Genomic DNA, 19,440 nt, shown 5'->3' with positions numbered 1-19,440 from the left:
TGCATACTACAAGCTCTCACTTATCATTGTCTGCGTGTAGCTTCCAGCCGGGATTCCCACTGGCCATGGTCCACCTCGCACTGCCCCACCTCGCGCTGCCCCCCCTCGCGCTGCCCCCACCTCGCGCTGCCCCGCCTCGCGCTGCCCCCACCTCGCGCTGCCCCGCCTCGAGCTGCCCCGCCTCGAGCTGCCCCGCCTCGCGCTGCCCCGCCTCGAGCTGCCCCGCCTCGCGCTGCCCCGCCTCGCGCTGCCCCCACCTCGCGCTGCCCCCGCCTCGCGCTGCCCCGCCTCGCGCTGCCCCGCCTCGCACTGTCCCACCTCGCGCTCGCGCTGCCCCACCTCGCGCTGCCCCGCCTCGCGCTGCCCCGCCTCACACTGCCCCACCTCGCACTGCCCCACCTCGCGCTCGCGCTGCCCCACCTCGCGCTGCCCCGCCTCACACTGCCCCACCTCGCGCTGCCCCCGCCTCGCACTGCCCCATGTAGACATGAGCAAACTTCCCCTATGTTTCAATCCAGAGCATAGGAACTTTTGAGACTTGGAGGCTCGATCAGAATGACGTGTCCAGGCAAAATTCCACATGTTAACGTAAACTTTGCCATTTATGACCGTAGGGTTACTGGCTCTGCACTTCTTTAACCCTGGATGTGCTGAAAAGCTATGTAAGGCTGCGCTTATAGCGACGGCGATGTCACGCTGCGGTCGCTGGAAAAATCTAATTGGCTTGACTTACAGCGACTTACAGCTGTCGCTTCTACTATTAGCGCACGCGACGGCGGCAATACATTTGTTTTGCCGCAACTTTGCTTCGCCGACACTTTAAGTGCAGCCTAATGTGGCAGGCATAAGCTAACAGGGTTAGTAAAAAGTGACTGTGTGCTCATTTGCATGTCATTACCCAGAAGCCCTGGCTGCAGTAGCAGCATGGTGGGCTCAGGCCAGTTCTATAATGCGTGCGCGCTACGCTGTCCTCGCGGCAGTTTTAGTTGGCTGTGGTTAGTCAGCCATTCTATAATGGTGCCACGCCCGCACACGGCAGGGAGAGTGGAACCAGCCGACGGGGAGAGGATGAAGAAAAGAGGGAATTTGCGCCGCTACCGCTGTGTGTGTGTGTGTGTGGGTGTGTGTGTGTGTGTGTGTGTGTGTGTGTGTGTGTGTGTGTGTGTGTGTGTGTACAATGTTATTAAAAAATGTATTAAAGTATTTATTTATTTCGAAACTTATTTAAACACACACACACACACACGCTCACAGCATACACACAAAAAGTGTGCGTCACGTGCACGGCCGCACACACTATAGAACGGCCCTAAGAGATAATGGGGAAGGGCAGGGTTGCAGACCTGTCTGAGACATGTGACTGTGCTCACACATGATATTTTTTTTATCAAAATGTAAAAGTTGCCAGAGAGGAATTTACACCCATAAATAGAGGGGAAGAGAGCCCCTTTGTTTAACATATGGAGACACATACCTGTGAACACTCCTGAGATACCTGGGAAATATGCTGATGTGAATGTGGAATATATATTTAAATGATTAAGATTAGCATCATCATTTGGCTGTCTGATTGCGTGTGTGATATCTCGTTATAAACTTCTAGTAGCTGTATTTTTTCGGGAGAAGTGTACATTGAGTGCAAACTTTGATATACCCTCCAATGGACCAATAAGAGTCGTTCATCAATGTAAAAGTGTGAATATGGGCTTTTAAATATTGCAGGTCTTTTACTTGTGGTTGCATGTACAGTATGAGGAATTGGAAGGCGATCCGTAATCAATGAACTTAAACACGTTCTCAATATTAAAGCAACATTCCATGTTTAAAAATAAATAAAGATTTGCCCGGTTGAGCGCCGGCGACCGCCCGTTTCCCCAGATCCCTCCGTACGGTGGGTGCTGCCTGTTCTCCATGGAGGGTTCGCCAGGCCACGGATTTCGTCACGGCTTCCTGTTGACTCGCGAGACACAAGCTTCCGTATCGTTCACCCAGCCGGGGATTCTGCTGGCAGCAATATGGGGGAGCAGGGGTTTCTGGAGACCCCCCCCCCCACGCTTCATACTTAGAAGGGAGGGGTGAGGAACTGGGGGATCCCCTGCGTGGAACCCCCACACCCGTACGAGTGCTTTGCTGCGCAGGTATTGAACGTTCTCATCCTGTTTGCTGGGAGTAGGATGGTACACTAGGCTGGGAGTAGGAAGTACATGTATTATGTAATACACAGTTCATCTATAAGGCTTGTTTACAATGTGTGCCCATTCCCCCTGAGCAATTCCCCGCGTTTAAACCCTCTAATTACGGCCGCTGATTGTAGTTGAACGAGCAGAATGTTGCTGTTTTGCACATAATAGATGAGTCGTTTTATACAAATTGCAGTGGAATTAATGAGGGGGGAAATGGAGCGGAACTGCGTGCGGAGAGAGGGGAGGGGGGAGAGAGGTAAAGCAAAGGCCAGGGGTATTCACGCCCTTCTCCTATGTGGCAAGACCTGAGGTGCAGCCCTGTGTCTCACACCCCCGGGGCAGGGCTGCTTCTGTCGGAGGATCACACGGGCTGAACGTGCCCCTTCCAGCTCAGAGAATTCCCTGCAGGTCACTTCACCCCTGCGAAGGAAGCTATGCATGCGTCAGCCGGGGCGTGGCACTCGTGTGTACACAGAGGCAGCTACCGTCAGCACGGTAGCACGAAGGGGTCGTCCTTTGTACAAAGTCATCCGTCCTACACATCCAAGTCTCTTGTGTATCAATTCCTCTGTATGTGTATCTGTGTCCTGCAAGCGTGTTATAACATCCTTACCTTGTATCCTATCAGAGTTAAAAGAACCTGAAAGCACCGAGTCAGACGCTAAGCCCCTTTCTCCCATTTTTGTTTCTCATTTCCTTCTTTAAGGGGCTTGGTGCAATGGTCGCCGCTCCAAAAACATCACAAAATGTGTCTTTGGGAGTCCTATCTAATGAAGGGTAAAAAGGCTGAATGGCTGCCAACGTTGCCTTTGTCAGGACTGTTTTAAAGCAATTTTTTTTAAATAAAATCACCCTGTGGACCATCTTAAAAATATAACGAGGGGGAGGGAGGGGAATGATAAATATCCTTTTGTAGGGTGCACTCCTAAATAAACCCAAATGCGACGGTATACATTAAATACTGTGTTATTAATGAAGCCAATTGGCCTAGAGGTAGGTGATTTGGTCTGTGTTAAAAAAACAAATACCTTGATGTACAGTATAGGGTATTTGTGGGGTCGTGAAAATGTTTGAAAATAAACTTTAATACACGTTGTAATGAATAGATACACGCCGCACCCTACAGGTAGAGCGAGCTTTCTCTGTTCCCTTGCTCCATATCTTAAAAAGACAGGAAAATGATGTTGCGTCAATGTATTGAAAACACAAAATGATTCGATCCATTAGCTTTGCCTGTGTGTCACTTGGCTATGTCACTCCGGGTGCACTGCCAGTGTGTAATCATTACCGCCTGTCTCCTCTCTCTCCTCCCCCAGGGCAAGGTGGCACAGACGGCCTGCATGTCCGCCTGCAAGCACCTCTCCACCTCCCTGACGCTGCTGCTGCTGGAAGCGGAGGTGAAACAGATCACCATGGGAGCCCTGCAGCAGTTCAACCTGGACATCAAGGAGTGTGAACGTAAGAATACTTTGCTTCTCCATTACTGCTGCGAGATCACGACCGTTATAGTCTTGTCCCAATCTTTAGGCCAGGGGGTCTCAAACTCCGTCCTCGAGGGGCCCTACTAGGCCAGCTTATATGGATATCGCTCAGTGTTTGACTGTGCCAATGATTCAGCCACCTGTGCTCATGCTGGGACTGATTGAGCCGCCTGTGCTGAAGCAGGGATATTTATAAAAGCTGGCCAGTTGGTAGCCCTTGAGGACTGCGTTTGAGACCCCTGCTTTAGGCCTCTTGATGTGTGACTCACACGCAAGTCGTTTCATCCGGTTCCCAGGGCCACATGCATCCTATCAGCCGGAAGTCACACTCCAGTACCGGTGCAGGTTGTCGGTACAGTTCCAGTACCGGTACCGGTTGTCGGTACAGTTCCAGTACCGGTGCAGGTTGTCGGTACAGTTCCAGTACCGGTACAGGTTGTCGGTACAGTTCCAGTACCGGTGCAGGTTGTCGGTACAGTTCCTGTACCGGTACAGGTTGTCGGTACAGTTCCAGTACCGGTGCAGGTTGTCGGTACAGTTCCAGTACCGGTGCAGGTTGTCGGTACAGTTCCAGTACCGGTGCAGGTTGTCGGTACAGTTCCAGTACCGGTGCAGGTTGTCGGCACAGTTCCAGTTTGTCGGTACAGTTCCAGTACCGGTGCAGGTTGTCGGTACAGTTCCAGTACCGGTGCAGGTTGTCGGTACAGTTACAGTACCGGTGCAGGTTGTCGGTACAGTTACAGTACCGGTGCAGGTTGTCTGTACAGTTCCAGTACCGGTGCACGTTGTCGGTACAGTTACAGTACCGGTGCAGGTTGTCGGTACAGTTCCAGTACCGGTGCAGGTTGTCGGTACAGTTCCAGTTTGTCGGTACAGTTCCAGTACCGGTGCAGGTTGTCGGTACAGTTCCAGTTTGTCGGTACAGTTCCAGTACCGGTGCAGGTTGTCGGTACAGTTCCAGTACCCGTGCAGGTTGTCGGTACAGTTACAGTACCGGTGCAGGTTGTCTGTACAGTTCCAGTACCGGTGCAGGTTGTCGGTACAGTTCCAGTACCGGTGCAGGTTGTCGATACAGTTCCAGTACCGGTGCAGGTTGTCGGTACAGTTCCAGTACCGGTGCAGGTTGTCGGTACAGTTCCAGTACCGGTGCAGGTTGTCGGTACATGTTCATGAGCCCACATGGTACTACTTTCTAGATGTTGTTGCACAATGTATAATTTTAGAGATTCAGGATCCCATTAATGTGAATTTAACATTCAGTATATCGAATTTCTTCCTTAATTTGTGTGTGGCATTATAGCACATTTCCATATACTGCGTTGCCTTATATCGAGGGATGCCTGCACTTTGCTTTAAGCAAGTGGCCGAGTTATGGTAAACATGGAGTTGGTTGGGTTTTTTTTCTTACCCCATTAACAATGTTTTTGCCAGAACACATTTTATCAGGTCCATCTTTTTATGGGCCCGGGTTTTATTTCTAAGGCCGAGCTTGTTTTGTTATGAAAGGCCGCGCATGTACAAAAGGAGATATAAACATTGGCGACGTGAGATAATGCAAAGTCACTACATGGGGGGGAGATGTGGAAACACGATGACAGTTCCTGCCCGAAGAGCTTACAATCTAAGCCGTATGCGAGCAGATCCAATAGGATATCATGTAAGTGTGAGTGCACCTTCTGGATATAGACTTGGATATAGCACATTGGAGGACGTTCCATGGAAAGGGTGTGCCTGTGAGGTTGGTTTGTAGTTGAGATATGGAGAGAGAGTGGTAGCTGAGGGAATACAGGTTGGTAATGGAATTGCAGGGACCAGTTGGTTGGTATAAGTGACTCTGCTCCAGTAACATCACACTATAGCTGCTGTTTCTGCCAGACACTGAAATTATTAGGTAGAACAAATGATAGGTAACCATTCAGACAGCCTTTGTAACGCATGATGTTGTGACTGCGATAGTATGAATCTACTATATATTTTGGAAGGTTGCCGGTCTCTTTGCTATGTATTTGAACACCTCTTAAGATATCGTAACCAAATGTTGCTTGATGGATCCTGAGATCAAAGAGCAGGTATTTGTCTGTTTGATACAATTGGATTCTATTTTGAATCAAGATGACAGACTAAACCGTTAAAAAGTGCACTTATTTTAACCAAACGTGTGTGTGTGTGTGTGTGTGTATGTATGTATGTTTTTATATGTATGTATGTATGTATGCATATGCATGTTTCATGGTGGTGTAGCTTATGGCTCAGACAGATGACACACAGGCTCTTTTATTAGCATACACAGACGCACCACACACAGAGACAGATACACTTACATATATATTCAATTGAAAAGTGAAGTTAAGATTTGTAAGAAGACCCTTCAAAAGTCTAGAAATACCCTTTATATGGCAACCCGGACTTTGCTCCAGGGCTAGATAGTAAGAATTTGGGGGTATGGAAACAACAGGGTATTGGGAGATAGAAGGATTTGGTGGGTAGAATCACCATTAAGACATTCAAACAGATTGTCAGAAAAAGACATCCCTAACACAGAATTTTTGTACGTGCCTCCAAATCCGGGCATTTTATACCAAACACATGTCACGTCCACCGCTGCCGACTTTCGAAACGCTTTGTGTGTTGTGTAATGACACACGGGGACTAACATCTAGAATGTACGGAGAAGTGATCGTTTCGGGTAAGGATTACTCACAGAAGTTGAAATTCATGACCCAGTGGGAATCGGACTTGGACACGACTTGAGAGGACGAGGACTGGACCGAGATGATTAGCGCAGCAGCCAAATGTTCTATATGCACGACATTGAAGGAGAACGGATATAAGGTATTTATGAGGTGATACCTCACTCCGGTAACAATTGTCTAAATTTGTCCCAGGTTACTCCCCCTTGTGCCCTAAGCAATGTGAAGAGCCACCGGACTTGCTACACATGCTGTGGTCGTGCCCTCGAATATCCCCTTTGTGGGAACAGATCAGGATTTGGCTTCAGAGGATTTTGGACCTCGAAATTCAGTTGGACCCCTGGCTCTTTTTGCTAAATAAACCAGCGCAGGAAGTAGCCAGGGCGGAAAATAAATTAGTTGCGCATTTTGCAACAACCGCGAGGTGCGAGATCGCAGCATTGTGGAAGCAAAACACAATTCCATCCATTGATAAGATTCGGAACAGAATTTGGTTAGTCTGCCAGATGGAGAAGTTGACGAGTTTAGTTAACGACACTGACACAAATTTCCCAAAATTCTGGTTGCCATGGCTGACACCGGCAAACATCCAGGGGGTGAGCAATGCCACGGTTTGGCTTTGATAGGTTTAGGTGCGTTCTCCTTTGATGGTTGGCAGCGGATCCAGAAATCAGACAGACTGTCTCGTCTAAAAATCACACAGATAGGTGATAGGCCTGCCCACAGAGTTAGACAAGGGATCATCACATTTTGGGATGCACCAAGGATCTGCTGGTCGCAAGATAGTACATAGCAGAGCCCTTATAGGGACCAAGATCTAAAATCGGCGGCTCGTCTCCACCCGTGGTGTTGTTTTATGTGTCATGAGGTATGGCGTTGACACTTATATTATGCAAACTCAGGAGACATGTATAATTGTCTCATGCCTTATGGAAAACTCCATAAAATTTGAAGTTGGAAAAAAAAAAAAAAGTCTAGAAATGTTGAAGTTAAGGTGACGCACAACCTTAACTCACCCCCCCATGCTTCGATGTCATCATACATGACATCACATATAAAATCATTGGTGATGTCACCAGTGACCTCACACATGACATGTTCCCATCACATCAGAGAATGGAATTCCAACGCCAACTTGGCTTATTTTGGGGTGTCTTAGAGTTCCCGACCAACGCCGGCTGCTTTCAGCTTGTGGGTTTATAAAGTGTTTACATATAGCCATCTTGCCCCAAGATATTCCTGTCCTCTTGAGAGGCTCCCGTAGCTGATTGCTAGTTGAGATTGTCCGTATTTTATTTTAGTTCTTATAAATATAGTAAACTAGCTGAGAGACCCGGCGTTTCCCGGGATGTAAATGCGTAATAGGTTGTATTATTTATAACTCGTGGAACAATAGGTGAGTATTTGTTGTAAAGGTTTCGGGGGGGGGGGGGGAGAAAGGGGAGCGGGGGGGGAGAAAGGGGAGCGGGGGGGGAGAAAGGGGAGCGGGGGGGGAGAAAGGGGAGCGGGGGGGGAGAAAGGGGAGCGGGGGGGAGAAAGGGGAGCGGGGGGGGGGAGAAAGGGGAGCGGGGGGGGAGAAAGGGGAGCGGGGGGGGGGAGAAAGGGGAGCGGGGGGGGGAGAAAGGGGAGCGGGGGGGGAGGGGGGAGCGGGGGGGAGAAAGGGGAGCGGGGGGGGAGGGAGAAAGGGGAGCGGGGGGGGAGGGAGAAAGGGGAGCGGGGGGGGGGAGAAAGGGGAGCGGGGGGGGGAGAAAGGGGAGCGGGGGGGGGGGAGAAAGGGAAGCGGGGGGGGGGGAGAAATGGGAGCGGGAGGGGGGGAGAAAGGGGAGCGGGGGGGGGAGAAAGGGGAGCGGGGGGGGGAGAAAGGGGAGCGGTGGGGGGGAAGGGGAGCGGGGGGGGGAAGGGGAGCGGGGGGGGAGAAAGGGGAGGGGGGGGAGAAAGGGGAGGGGGGGGAGAAAGGGGAGGGGGGGGGAGAAAGGGGAGGGGGGGGGAGAAAGGGGAGGGGGGGGAGAAAGGGGAGGGGGGGGGGAGAAAGGGGAGGGGGGGGGGAGAAAGGGGAGCGGGGGGGGGGAGAAAGGGGAGCGGGGGGGGGAGAAAGGGGAGCGGGGGGGGAGGGGGGAGCGGGGGGGAGAAAGGGGAGCGGGGGGGGGGGGGAGAAAGGGGAGGGGGGGGGAGAAAGGGGAGCGGGGGGGGGGAGAAAGGGGAGCGGGGGGGGGGGAGAAAGGGGAGCGGGGGGGGGGGAGAAAGGGGAGCGGGGGGGGGGGAGAAAGGGGAGCGGGGGGGGAGAAAGGGGAGCGGGGGGGGGAGAAAGGGGAGCGGGGGGGGAGAAAGGGGAGCGGGAAAGGGGAGTGGGGGGGGGGTGGAGAGCAGTGGGCATATGTATTGTCATAATTTATGTATGGGCATTTCCCCCCCCTCCTCCGTGCGTCCGTCCCCCTGCTGGTTCGGCTGGTGGCCCCCCCCGTTCCCTGTGACTCGCGCTCCCCCCCCCCCCCCCGGCGCCCGCTTGGTCCCCCGATGTGCCGTCCTGCTGAGTGAGGCGTGCAGGCGGCTGCAGGAAGCGCCCTGTGTGGGCCTAGGACTCGCGCTCCCCCCCCCCCCGGCGCCCGCTCCCCCCCCCCCCCGGCGCCCGCTCGATGTGGCGTCCGGCTGAGAGGCGGTAGGAAGCAAGCGCCCTGTGTGGGCCTAAGACTCGCGCTCCCCCCCCCCCGGCGCCCGCTCGATGTGGCGTCTGGCTGAGCGGCGGTAGGAAGCGCCCTGTGTGTGTGGGCCTGAGGCTGAGGCGGGACGCGCAGTGGGCCTGAGGCTGAGGCGGCATGCGCAGTGGGCCTGAGGCTGAGGCGGGACGCGCAGTGGGCCTGAGGCTGAGGCGGGACGCACAATGACTTACCTGAGCGGGTGGTAGCGCCGGGGAGGTAAGGGAGCGGCTGGGGTAGGAGGGCCGCGCTTCCCGTCCGGAGCCAGTGCAGGACGGCGCACGTGAGGGGGGGGGGGAGGGGTGCGGACAGAGGGTGTGTGTATAGAGCTGCTGTGTTGTGTGTGTGTGTGTGTGTGTGTGTGTGTATAGAGCTGCTGTGTTGTGTGTGTGTGTGTGTATAGAGCTGCTGTGTTGTGTGTGTGTGTGTGTGTATAGAGCTGCTGTGTTGTGTGTGTGTGTGTGTGTGTGTATAGAGCTGCTGTGTTGTGTGTGTGTGTGTATAGAGCTGCTGTGTTGTGTGTGTGTGTGTGTGTGTGTGTGTGTGTGTGTGTGTGTGTGTGTGTGTGTGTGTGTGTGTGTGTGTGTGTGTGTGTGTGTGTGTATAGAGCTGCTGTGTTGTGTGTGTGTGTGTGTGTGGCCCGTCACTCCGCCTCAGGCCAATGAGAGGTGTGCGGGGGCGGGCGACCCAAGGGACCAATGAGATTTCCCCTAGGGACACCGGACACCCAGGCAGGCAAACATACAGTGCTTTCACTAATATAGTATAAGATGCATACAAAGTACTTGAGTTAGACACAGGTACTATAACAGTACAATAAGCCACAGATCCAGTGAGCTTTTAGAATAGTTTGGTGAGTAGGGCCAACGAGTCTTTATCCACCTTCAATTTCTACATTTCTGTTTGGAACCCTACCCTTGTTTTGGTGCAAGGTGGAAGCATAACAAGACCCTATGGTTTAGATCAGGGGTGCGCAAACTGGGGGGCGTGCCCCCCAGGGGGGCAGTGGGACTTTGTTGGGGGCGCAGAAGTTGTAGCGGCCCCACGCTCTTCCCCGAGGCATTTAAGTTAAATGCCGGGTGCCACGTGAGGCCTCTGCAGCCTCAACTTACGGGGTTTTATAGTCTTCTGGGCGCGTCGCCATGGCAATGCGGCGTCAAATGACGCAGCGGGGTCATGTGACGTACGCATCGCCATAATAACGCATGTCGAATGATGCTGTGGGGTGACGTCACATGACCCGCGGGGGGCACGAGTGCTGGGGCTGTCACACGGGGGATGCAGCTCCAAAACTTTGTGCACCCCTGGTTTAGATGAAGAGTGTGACCTGTATTTCAAGCTGTTGAACGAGAGGAGGGTAGTATACATAGAAATATAGAACTCCACAGTAGGCATAGGCCCCTTTTTCTTCCTTGTTGGCCCATTTTCCCCCGTACATCCAAGACCCTACACTTAACCTCCTGCCTTCATACCTGGTCAGGGTTCCCCTGCTTCTGTCCCAATTGTCTCCATTAGCTTCCTACTAGATCTGCTGGGTGTCTGCCTCATACATCCACAACCCTTGTAGAAGGAGAACCTGCTCACATTTAGCCAAAGTTTTTTGTTCTAGAGTTGCTTATTTTCCAGACAATACTCTCCCTCTTCTACCTCATCGTTACTCTTGATGTACAGTATTTGGCAATATCTATGGAATAAAAATCCTTTCCCAAACATTATAGATGTTAACCTCCTTTATCCTTCCCAATTAGCTTCTGATCTTTTCTGGTCCACTTCTGATTGCTTTCTTTGTTTTAAAGATGTCATGTGGAGCCATCATAGTGTGTCAAATAGCAGAGAGACGGCGCGTGATCCTGAAGACAGGGCAAAAATTCCCTTCTTCTGTTTCACTCTAAGTCGTCTCGACAAGCAAGACCTGAGCACTTACAATGCACCCCAGGGCTACAGCAAGTGGACACATCAAGGAGAGGACATGTTCTGATGTTACATACTAGGTCAGGTTGAATAAAGACATAGGTCCATCAAGTTCAACCTATGCCAAATGTAGACGACAGATACTCTATCCTATATCCCTACTTACAGTATATTGATCCAGAGGTAGGCAAACAAAAAAACCCCACTGACATATCATCCAGTGATGTGTGTTGTGTATAAATATATGTAGGAGTTGCGGGTCAGAAGAAAGATTCACATGATCTGCTCTGCCCACCCAACTCTCCGACCTGCAATACCAGAACTGCCGGAGATTGTTGGACACGTCCATCGGCCCCGCCTCATCTATCAATTCTCACTGCTTCCAAGAAACGGACCCGTGCTAAAAAGCTTGGAGGTCCAGAGCGAAATCCCAGAACCACTGTCCTTTCACTGTGTGATATTGCATTTAAATAAAAGGAGGGGGATTACTCTTGGAAGAAAAAAAAAAACCACTGTTCCACTTAGCGTCACAATTTCTCAAAGCACTCGGCCACGTAACACGTTCTTTATCATTTTTTAACATGGTACACAATGGTTGACTTACAATGTCATATTTTGTAAGGGTCACACCTCCATTAATAATAATAATTATGTGTGGTATTGACAGCAAATAAAGGAATGACTGGCAGAACCTGCTTACTTTCCCAGGCTGCTGCAAAACTTCACTGTGTGATTTCTGTCTTGTTTCTCACATTTTTGTTACCCCTTTGAGCCTATATTTTAAATCCCTTTGGTTCAGGGGTTCTCAAGCCGCCCCTGCTTTCCAGTGTGCATCATCTTGTGCACATACATACTTTATCTGTTAATAATACAGAAAATAGCAATATTTTACCAAATGAATGGACACGGGTGTGACCTCATCATGTTACAAACCAAACTTCAGCACTGATGGGACAGTGATGGAAAAGGCTAGAAGATGATCGGGGGTGGCCAACTCAGTCCTCAAGGGCCACCAACAGGTGAGGTTTTCAGGATATCCCTGCTTCAGCACAGGTGGATCAATCCGTGGCTCAGTCATTATGACGGAGCTACCTGTGCTGAAGCAGGTATATCCCTAAAACCTGACCTGTTGGTGGCCCTTGAGGACTGGAGTTGGCCACCCCTGATGTAGATGAAAGTTCCTTGAAATGAATTTTAAGCAGCTTCAGAGACCACCTCCGAAGTCATTGGGGGGGGGGGGGCCTTTGTCCCGAGGGTCACAGTTGGAGAATCCCTGCTCTGCTCACTGACCCACAACCTTTTCTGCTTAGATACAGTTCTAATAATCCACTAGTCTTTAAGTGAAGGACTTCTTCGTGTTCTCCTTGAGCTGCCCTCTCGTCGGAGCCTGGTCTCTTACTCGGAGAATGCTCGAATCCTGCATTTGATTCATACCCTGAATATACTGGAAACCCCCCACGATATCCTTCTCCCCTCTTCCCCCCCGCCTCTCTGTCTTCCAGAGGTTTCCATATTGAAATCCATTCATCTTTTTCTAAAGATGCAACGCATGCGCACTGTTTTCTTTGCGCCCGCTCTGCGCGCTCTGGCCTGCTTTATCTTGCTTATGTTTGGCTCTGCTGCTAAGTGTTTAAATCTCCTTATAGCCCCTACATTTACCTATACATCCAGCATCTGCTCTGCCAACTTTCAAGCCCCTACGCAACAGGGGGTTATTATATCCTTAATGTAACAGTGTTACCTGCGTGCTATGTACTGTATCAGTCAAGTTTATTTATGCAAAGCCCAGATACATGTTTTTATTAAAATAATGTATCGCTCCTTTAGCATAACTTAGCTTACATATTAACTGTCTGCCAGGGGAGACGAGGACAAACCATGTCTCCGTTGTTAGCATGTAGAGCACATGTTTTGCTTCATATGATCACCAATAAGTTGAATGGCCCTCCATAAGAACTGGCATTTAATTACATTTACTAATGTGTTCAACCCTAAATAAAAAGGCACAATACATTTCAGTGCCCTGTGGGACAGACCGTTATTTCATGTTTTATGCTAAACTTTTGTCTCCTTGTAGCTTTTCCTTGAACTAACCATTAGTCTTAGGTCTGCAATGCAGTATTTAATGTGTGATGGAGAAAATCCCTCAGCAGCCCCCAAAGAAATGAAACTCTAAACAGGGAGCGGGACTAACACATTATCATGCCAGCGGATTCCAGAACGTCTGACATCTGTATTGTCTGACATATCTAATGCGTACTTCATATATGAAGATACTTAGAAGCTTTAAAATATATATATATAAATAATTTCGGTGGAATTTTAACTGTGTGTGTGTGTGTGTGTGTGTGTGTGTGTGTGTGTGTGTGTGTGTGTGTGTGTGTGTATTCTGTGTTAAAATTCCACCGAAAATATTCATTAATTACGGCTTTTGTTAGAAATTATTTAAATAATTCTAGTAAACTAATTAAAAAAAAAAAAAAAAATTAACAATTATTGTGCCAATAGAAATATAAACAATCAAAATGAAGAAAATATATCATTAGTGTCCTCAATAGGAAAACCGGCTACAAATCAATCCATCCAATATTGGAAAGATATTGAAGACTTGGGCAGCTCCTTAGTGCACATACCAGGTCCTCAGGAAAAGACGTGCACACTTTATCGTGTAAGAGCGTAATAAAAATATGTAATAATACAAAAAGGGCATAATATGCATGCACAAGGTTAAAAAAAATCTATCTTTATTTATATTGCGCCATCCAGGTACATAGCACTTTACAATACACGTGGCATAATATCATAATACAGTGGGAATAAGCGCTTCAGGCATAAAGCAATAGGTAAAGGAGTTCCTTCCCACGAAGAGCTTACAATCGAATTGGTAAGTGGGGAGAACGTACAGAGACAGTAGGAGTGCGTTCTGGTAAGTGCGTCTGCAGGGGGCCACGGTCCGTGCATAGGCGATGTATAGTATCTGCCAGCGGAGCTGGTATTCAGTATTCTTACTGGGTTACCCCCCGGTGCCCCCGTGTGTTTGACGCGTGGGAGATCCTGCACCCGGCACACGAAGGCTGCACGCCAGAAGTTATTGGAAACAAATGTCCGGGACGATTAGCATTAAAACGCAGAAGTCCATCGGCTGACAGTGAGGCATGGATCCTCCACGCAGCGAGGTGACGTCACCACGGCTTGCGGTGTTGTCCTACGTCCCAACGCATTTCATCACATGATATGCGACGTATTCGTGAGAATACTACAAGACTCCTTAGGGTGCTATTTTCTATTGTAGAAACAGTCCCTGCCCAGATGAGCTTTCAATCTGTTTTTGGTGCCTGAAGCACAGAGAGATATGGTGACTTACCCCAAAGTCACAAGGATCTGCCACCACAAATTGAACAAGGTTCCCCGGATTCAAACTCGGTGTCATGGTTTATAGAGTCGGTGTCTTTACTCACTGAGCCGCTCCTTCTCCCTGTACCCAACTGGAAGATCCAGAAAGTCTCCTTCCCCCCACTAAAAAAAAAAGAGGGGGGAGGGGGACATGTTCGAATCCCATGACATAATTTACTAGGATCCTTAGTTTGGCAAGCAGCAAAGTGTCGAAACACACTGTGGTAGAACCCCATTTACCACATTCCCCCTATGCTCGGGAAATCTTGTGTAGGACGCCCCACGTATTGAATCCCACGGGTGCAAGGGAGCATGTACACCACAAAGGGCGTTTGACAGTTCATGGATCCCTTGACATGATATTTTTTGCCACTAGAGAATGGAACGCAGGTGTTACGAAGATTGAGATGCGCGTATACAATGCACCTAATCCTGACACATTACGTTTGCTGACGATCTATTATTGATAGCAAGAGGAGAGTCAACATCTCTGAATCTGCTAGATCGCCCCCAGCTACCCCAGCCTCCTGACGGGGTTTTGGGAGGAACATCAAAACAGGAGCAGTGGGGAGAACATGGTATACCTGCCTACAGTCCAGGTGGGGGAGAACGAGGTGTACCTGCCTACAGTCCAGGTGGGGACGAACGTGGTGTACCTGCCTACAGTGCAGGTGCGGGCGAACGTGGTGTACCTGCCTACAGTGCAGGTGGAGATAGAAACATCAGTCGTGTACTTTGAATTGGCGTTTGGGGGTTCTGCGGGCTCCATACCCCGCCGTCGGCTGTGATAGACAGGTGATAGAGACTCTTTCCCTGATTTGCTTCACCCTGCAATCAGGGAAAGAGTCTCTATCACCTACTGTATATCACAGCTCACGGCGGGGTATGGAGCCCGCAGAAACCCCAAACGCCGATTAAACCTGATCTGAGCCGGTTCCGGTAACCAATGATGTCAATTATACAACGCGGTTTGTTTGTTTTTATCCTGCACCACGTGAGTGGTGTTTGTCGGCCGTATTTTAATCAATTGCTATTTTTATACTTTAACACACTATTTATTTATTTATCAAATGTGTTACCAGGAAGTAATACATTGAGAGTTACCTCTTGTTTTCATGTATGTCCTGATGACAAAGAATACATGGTTACAAATACATAGTTTCATAAGTGAACAGGCTATACATTATATACAAGGCATTGCATGCACAGTTACAGATAATATATATTATAGGCGTATGGAGCGTGCACGTCTCACTTGTGTTCTATAGATTGTTTTCTTGGATGTGGAACATCTTCTGAGAAGCAGCCCTCTTCTCCGGATTGCATTTTCCTATCGCTCAGAGTCACTTTATCTACTCTAGTTGTATATTAGTTTATACACTATGGATTGTCTCATTGGATTTGAGATATTTGTATTTATCATTGCTATGCACAATGATTTGCATTTATTGCACCAATTTGTGTTCACTTTATCATTGCACTAACATTCCGTGTGTGTGTGTGTGTGTGTGTGTGTGTCAAACTACAAAATCGGGCAAGTAAAGTAGCTGCTTTAAGGATAGCTGAAGAGGAGAGAGTATCATGGAATGCACGTTTACAGATGGAGAGAAGGAAAAACAGAGCGAAAACCTGCTGCTGAATTCCATATTCTCTGCCGCCTAATTAGCTACTAGTAAAAGCATCAGGGGCCGACTCGGGCTCTCCAGAGCAGGTGCTGTCAACGTGATCAGCAGGAGCCCTGACCTCTGCCGCCCAGCCAAGCCCTCTGGTGCCTCCCTAATCAGGGGGATGAAGACAGATGTGCCGCTGTGAATGCTGCCAATGCATCACTGTCAGGCCCGTGTAAGTGAGCAGTGAATGGAAGCTGCACAGAAAGTGCTTATTCCTTTTCCTTGGGGAAGCCCAGGTTTTGTTGTCTGGCAGCTTCTGTCTTGTAATCTAGTTGCTTAAAGATTTACAGACTGGCAGTCTTGCTGCAGGGGGGGAGAGGAGGAGGAGGAGAGAGGAGCTCTGTACCCTGATGTACTGCACCATTGCCCCACATTCCCCGCTGTACGAACACCCACGAGTTTGTTTTTGCCCCCAGAGCTCGCACATTTCAATCATTAGCCCCTCCACAGCCAGAGAGAAATGATGCCTGCAATTCTGATCATCCTTTCCTCGTTGTCACTTCGGGTTCCCTAACGCATTTTAACCCCTCTTTTTCCCCTCTGCTGTTTTTATTAACCCCGTGGCTTCCGTGAATGAGAAGCGAGACGCTGTTGCGTTTTAAATGAGTTACGTTAAAGCCAAATGGCTGAGCCTTGTCATGCCTAGTACCTGAGGGAGACGGCAACAAACCTAGTCTCCCCATGTCTTCCCTAATTCCCTTAAAACGTTAATATTCCTACTTCCTAAACAAGTAGGACCCCCTCTCTCCATTACCAGGCTCTGGTAACTTCTTATTGTCTCCCTTCCTACCAGCACCATTGGGATGCTGATCCATGCATTAATTACTCTTTCAGCAAAAGCACAGTACTTACACAATCTATATTGTGACTATGACCTCCGAAAGTGATGTTCCTTCTCGTCGGTCGCCATATTACCATACCACTGTTGAGCTGTAAGAAATACTTTGACATCCCCCTTCTTCCTCTTGCCTTCCATGGTGTTACAATACTTAGCTGTTTAACAGTGTCTAATGTTTATTTCATATTTTAGGATATAGTTAAACCCTTTGTTTGGAATTTAAGCGTTAAAAGTAGTAGACTTTTCACATCCAGTCCCAAAGCTAACCAAATAAGACCCCTTTAGTTCTTGTTCGACTCCTTTTGATTGGAGATTCAGCTCAACCAGCCCAAAGCAGCACTTTTTCCGTATACATTTTGTGGATTCGGCCGCTTTAAATCAGGTTTTTCTGAGCCTGTCCATTGGAATCTGGCTCACCTTAAGTAACAAGCTGGACCTACAAATGGGCATTGCTAACTAATGGCAGCTGGAGTCGCTACAACATCATTTGTAACTATTTTCTTTTGCATCAGTATACAGTGTTGTGGTTGACCTGATCTAATAAAAGGGCCACAAATGAAACCCCCAACATATCCCACAGAGCTGCACGTGCCCCATTAATAATGTTTTCCTCTATAGTGCTGGCAATGTACGCAGTGGTCTGTATAGAAGGTTTAGGGGCACAGTGCGTCCACGTCCCTAAGACCGTACATTGTAATTTAGGGGCCGAGACGCAGGGAAATCGTGATTTGCTCAAAACCTGACACAGGGGTTTGTCCCATGTTCTCGACACCAAGCCCACAATTCGCACGCTAAAATACGACACGTATATTTAAACATGAGCTATAAACATATGAGTATTGAAACACCCGCTACATACTGAGCAACACATGAGAGCTTCTCTCAGAGAGATGTGGGCTACGTTGTTTGGGTTAGTAATAAGGGAGTCTTCCTCATGAATAGGGCAAGTTGTGCATTATGTGCCCGTCCATACAAAAGACTAAAAGTTAAATGTGCAAACTGTTATCCCATTGGCTGCCAAAGGGGTCTGCAAACCCCTACTTTGACGGCTTCTCTGGCAGCAAACGATTTTCCCATTTGCGGACCACATGAATCGGAGGCTTTTTCCTGTCACATACATCATGGGGCAGTTGCCTCCTGGTGGAGTAATAACCGTATATTGATGTATGTAAGATGCTTCAGGCTTAATCCCAGTTTTTTGTTTTTCTTGAGAATCGCTTTTCACAACCGCTGCCACAGGTACCGCCCAGCCACTTGTAAGAAACGCTGACCCATAAGATGCTATGATGCCCATCCCCTGCCACCATCAGCTACCAATAGGGACTGCACACAGGCACTTTGCAGGACCTGGGTATGGATTCAACGAAGTAACGGAGATGGTTGTCATCAAACCTTAAGAAACCAAAACGTTTAGATCCTTCCATGGTCACTTGCAAAACTTCAAACACACAAGGGGATACATCACCTTTAATTGGAGCCGGGAAGGAATTTATTTTCCCCTTACGTTACATCATTGGATAATGATGGCTTTTTTTGTTTGCCTTCCTCTGGATAGAAATGCTGTAATTACAAATATAGAATAAGTATCTGTCGTCTACATTTAACATGGGTTGAACTTGATAAACATATGTCTTTTTTTTTCAGTTTCATCTACTATGTAACTATGCAACCTGCTTGATTGAAGCTTGAGATTGGAAGGTTTTATTGTTGGCTTATTCTGAGCTGTGCATGTAACACAGAGCTACAGTATGTACACCTCTATCACAATGTCAGGAACCAATTGAATTGAAGGAGTTGATTTCTAGCTGTGTAGTAGACTCTACCACAGTGCCAGGAACCAATGAAAGTGCAAGACTAATGCCTGGTATGTGTTGGACACCAATAACTAATAGGATCCAATTAAATTGCAAACCACAAATGTCCTATACATTCCCTTGAATTGTATAGCTGAAAAGCCCTTGCTAGAGTGAAACTGTCTGAGCATCTTTCCATCGGAGCTGAGCACAATGCCAGTTCTGGGCGGACATTCTTCAGAGCGCGTCGCACTGTACTTCAGATATAAAGTCTGCCTTTCATGAGCGTTTGTGAATGAGTTTCACTGGAATAATATTACGGCGGAGACCATGTAATCATATTATAAAGAATCCCACTCGGCGCCTCTACTAGGAGCTCCTGAAAATAATGCACCATAACAGATAATGAAAATATGCGGCCAGAGCACAATTAACAATGCATCAGGGAATTAGTTATTATTGATAAATACGCCGGGGTTGAGGTGACAGGCATGAAATCAGAAAATTCTTCAGCGACCTGAAATATAAAAAGCTTTCGGAACTGAAAGGACTTTTCACAGCTGAAGATTTTATTGTGTGAAGATGGGAAGAAAAAGAAGGGGGGGGGGGGAACTTTTATTTTGTCCTCTCCTTTATCCCCCCCGCCCGGACAATGCTGCCCCCACCGCCAACCATCTCCCTTTTTGCTTAGTTGTTTGTCCATTGACCAAACAAATACTCTGAAGCCCAAAGTGGCCCATGGGAATAGATTTCAGGTTGAGTTAGTACAGTTTCCTTGCTGTCAGGAC

General features: G+C 48.6%; 1 protein-coding gene across 6 annotated transcripts in view; it reads left to right on the top strand.

Annotated features, from left to right (window-relative positions):
* Positions 1-19,440, top strand: part of EXOC6B (exocyst complex component 6B) — a 434,433-nt gene that overhangs the window by 308,683 nt on the left and 106,310 nt on the right. For all 6 annotated transcript variants that reach the window (XM_075573299.1, XM_075573282.1, XM_075573265.1 and 3 more), the window contains one exon: positions 3,500-3,641. In XM_075573299.1, coding sequence (XP_075429414.1) covers positions 3,500-3,641 — 142 coding nt within the window. The remainder of the gene's footprint in view (positions 1-3,499; positions 3,642-19,440) is intronic.

The sequence above is a fragment of the Ascaphus truei genome, chromosome 1 (assembly GCF_040206685.1).
Source record: "Ascaphus truei isolate aAscTru1 chromosome 1, aAscTru1.hap1, whole genome shotgun sequence".
In the NCBI taxonomy this organism is placed as follows: domain Eukaryota; kingdom Metazoa; phylum Chordata; class Amphibia; order Anura; family Ascaphidae; genus Ascaphus; species Ascaphus truei.
Note: the sequence above shows the minus strand (reverse complement) of the source record. Positions and strands in the feature narration are given on the sequence as shown.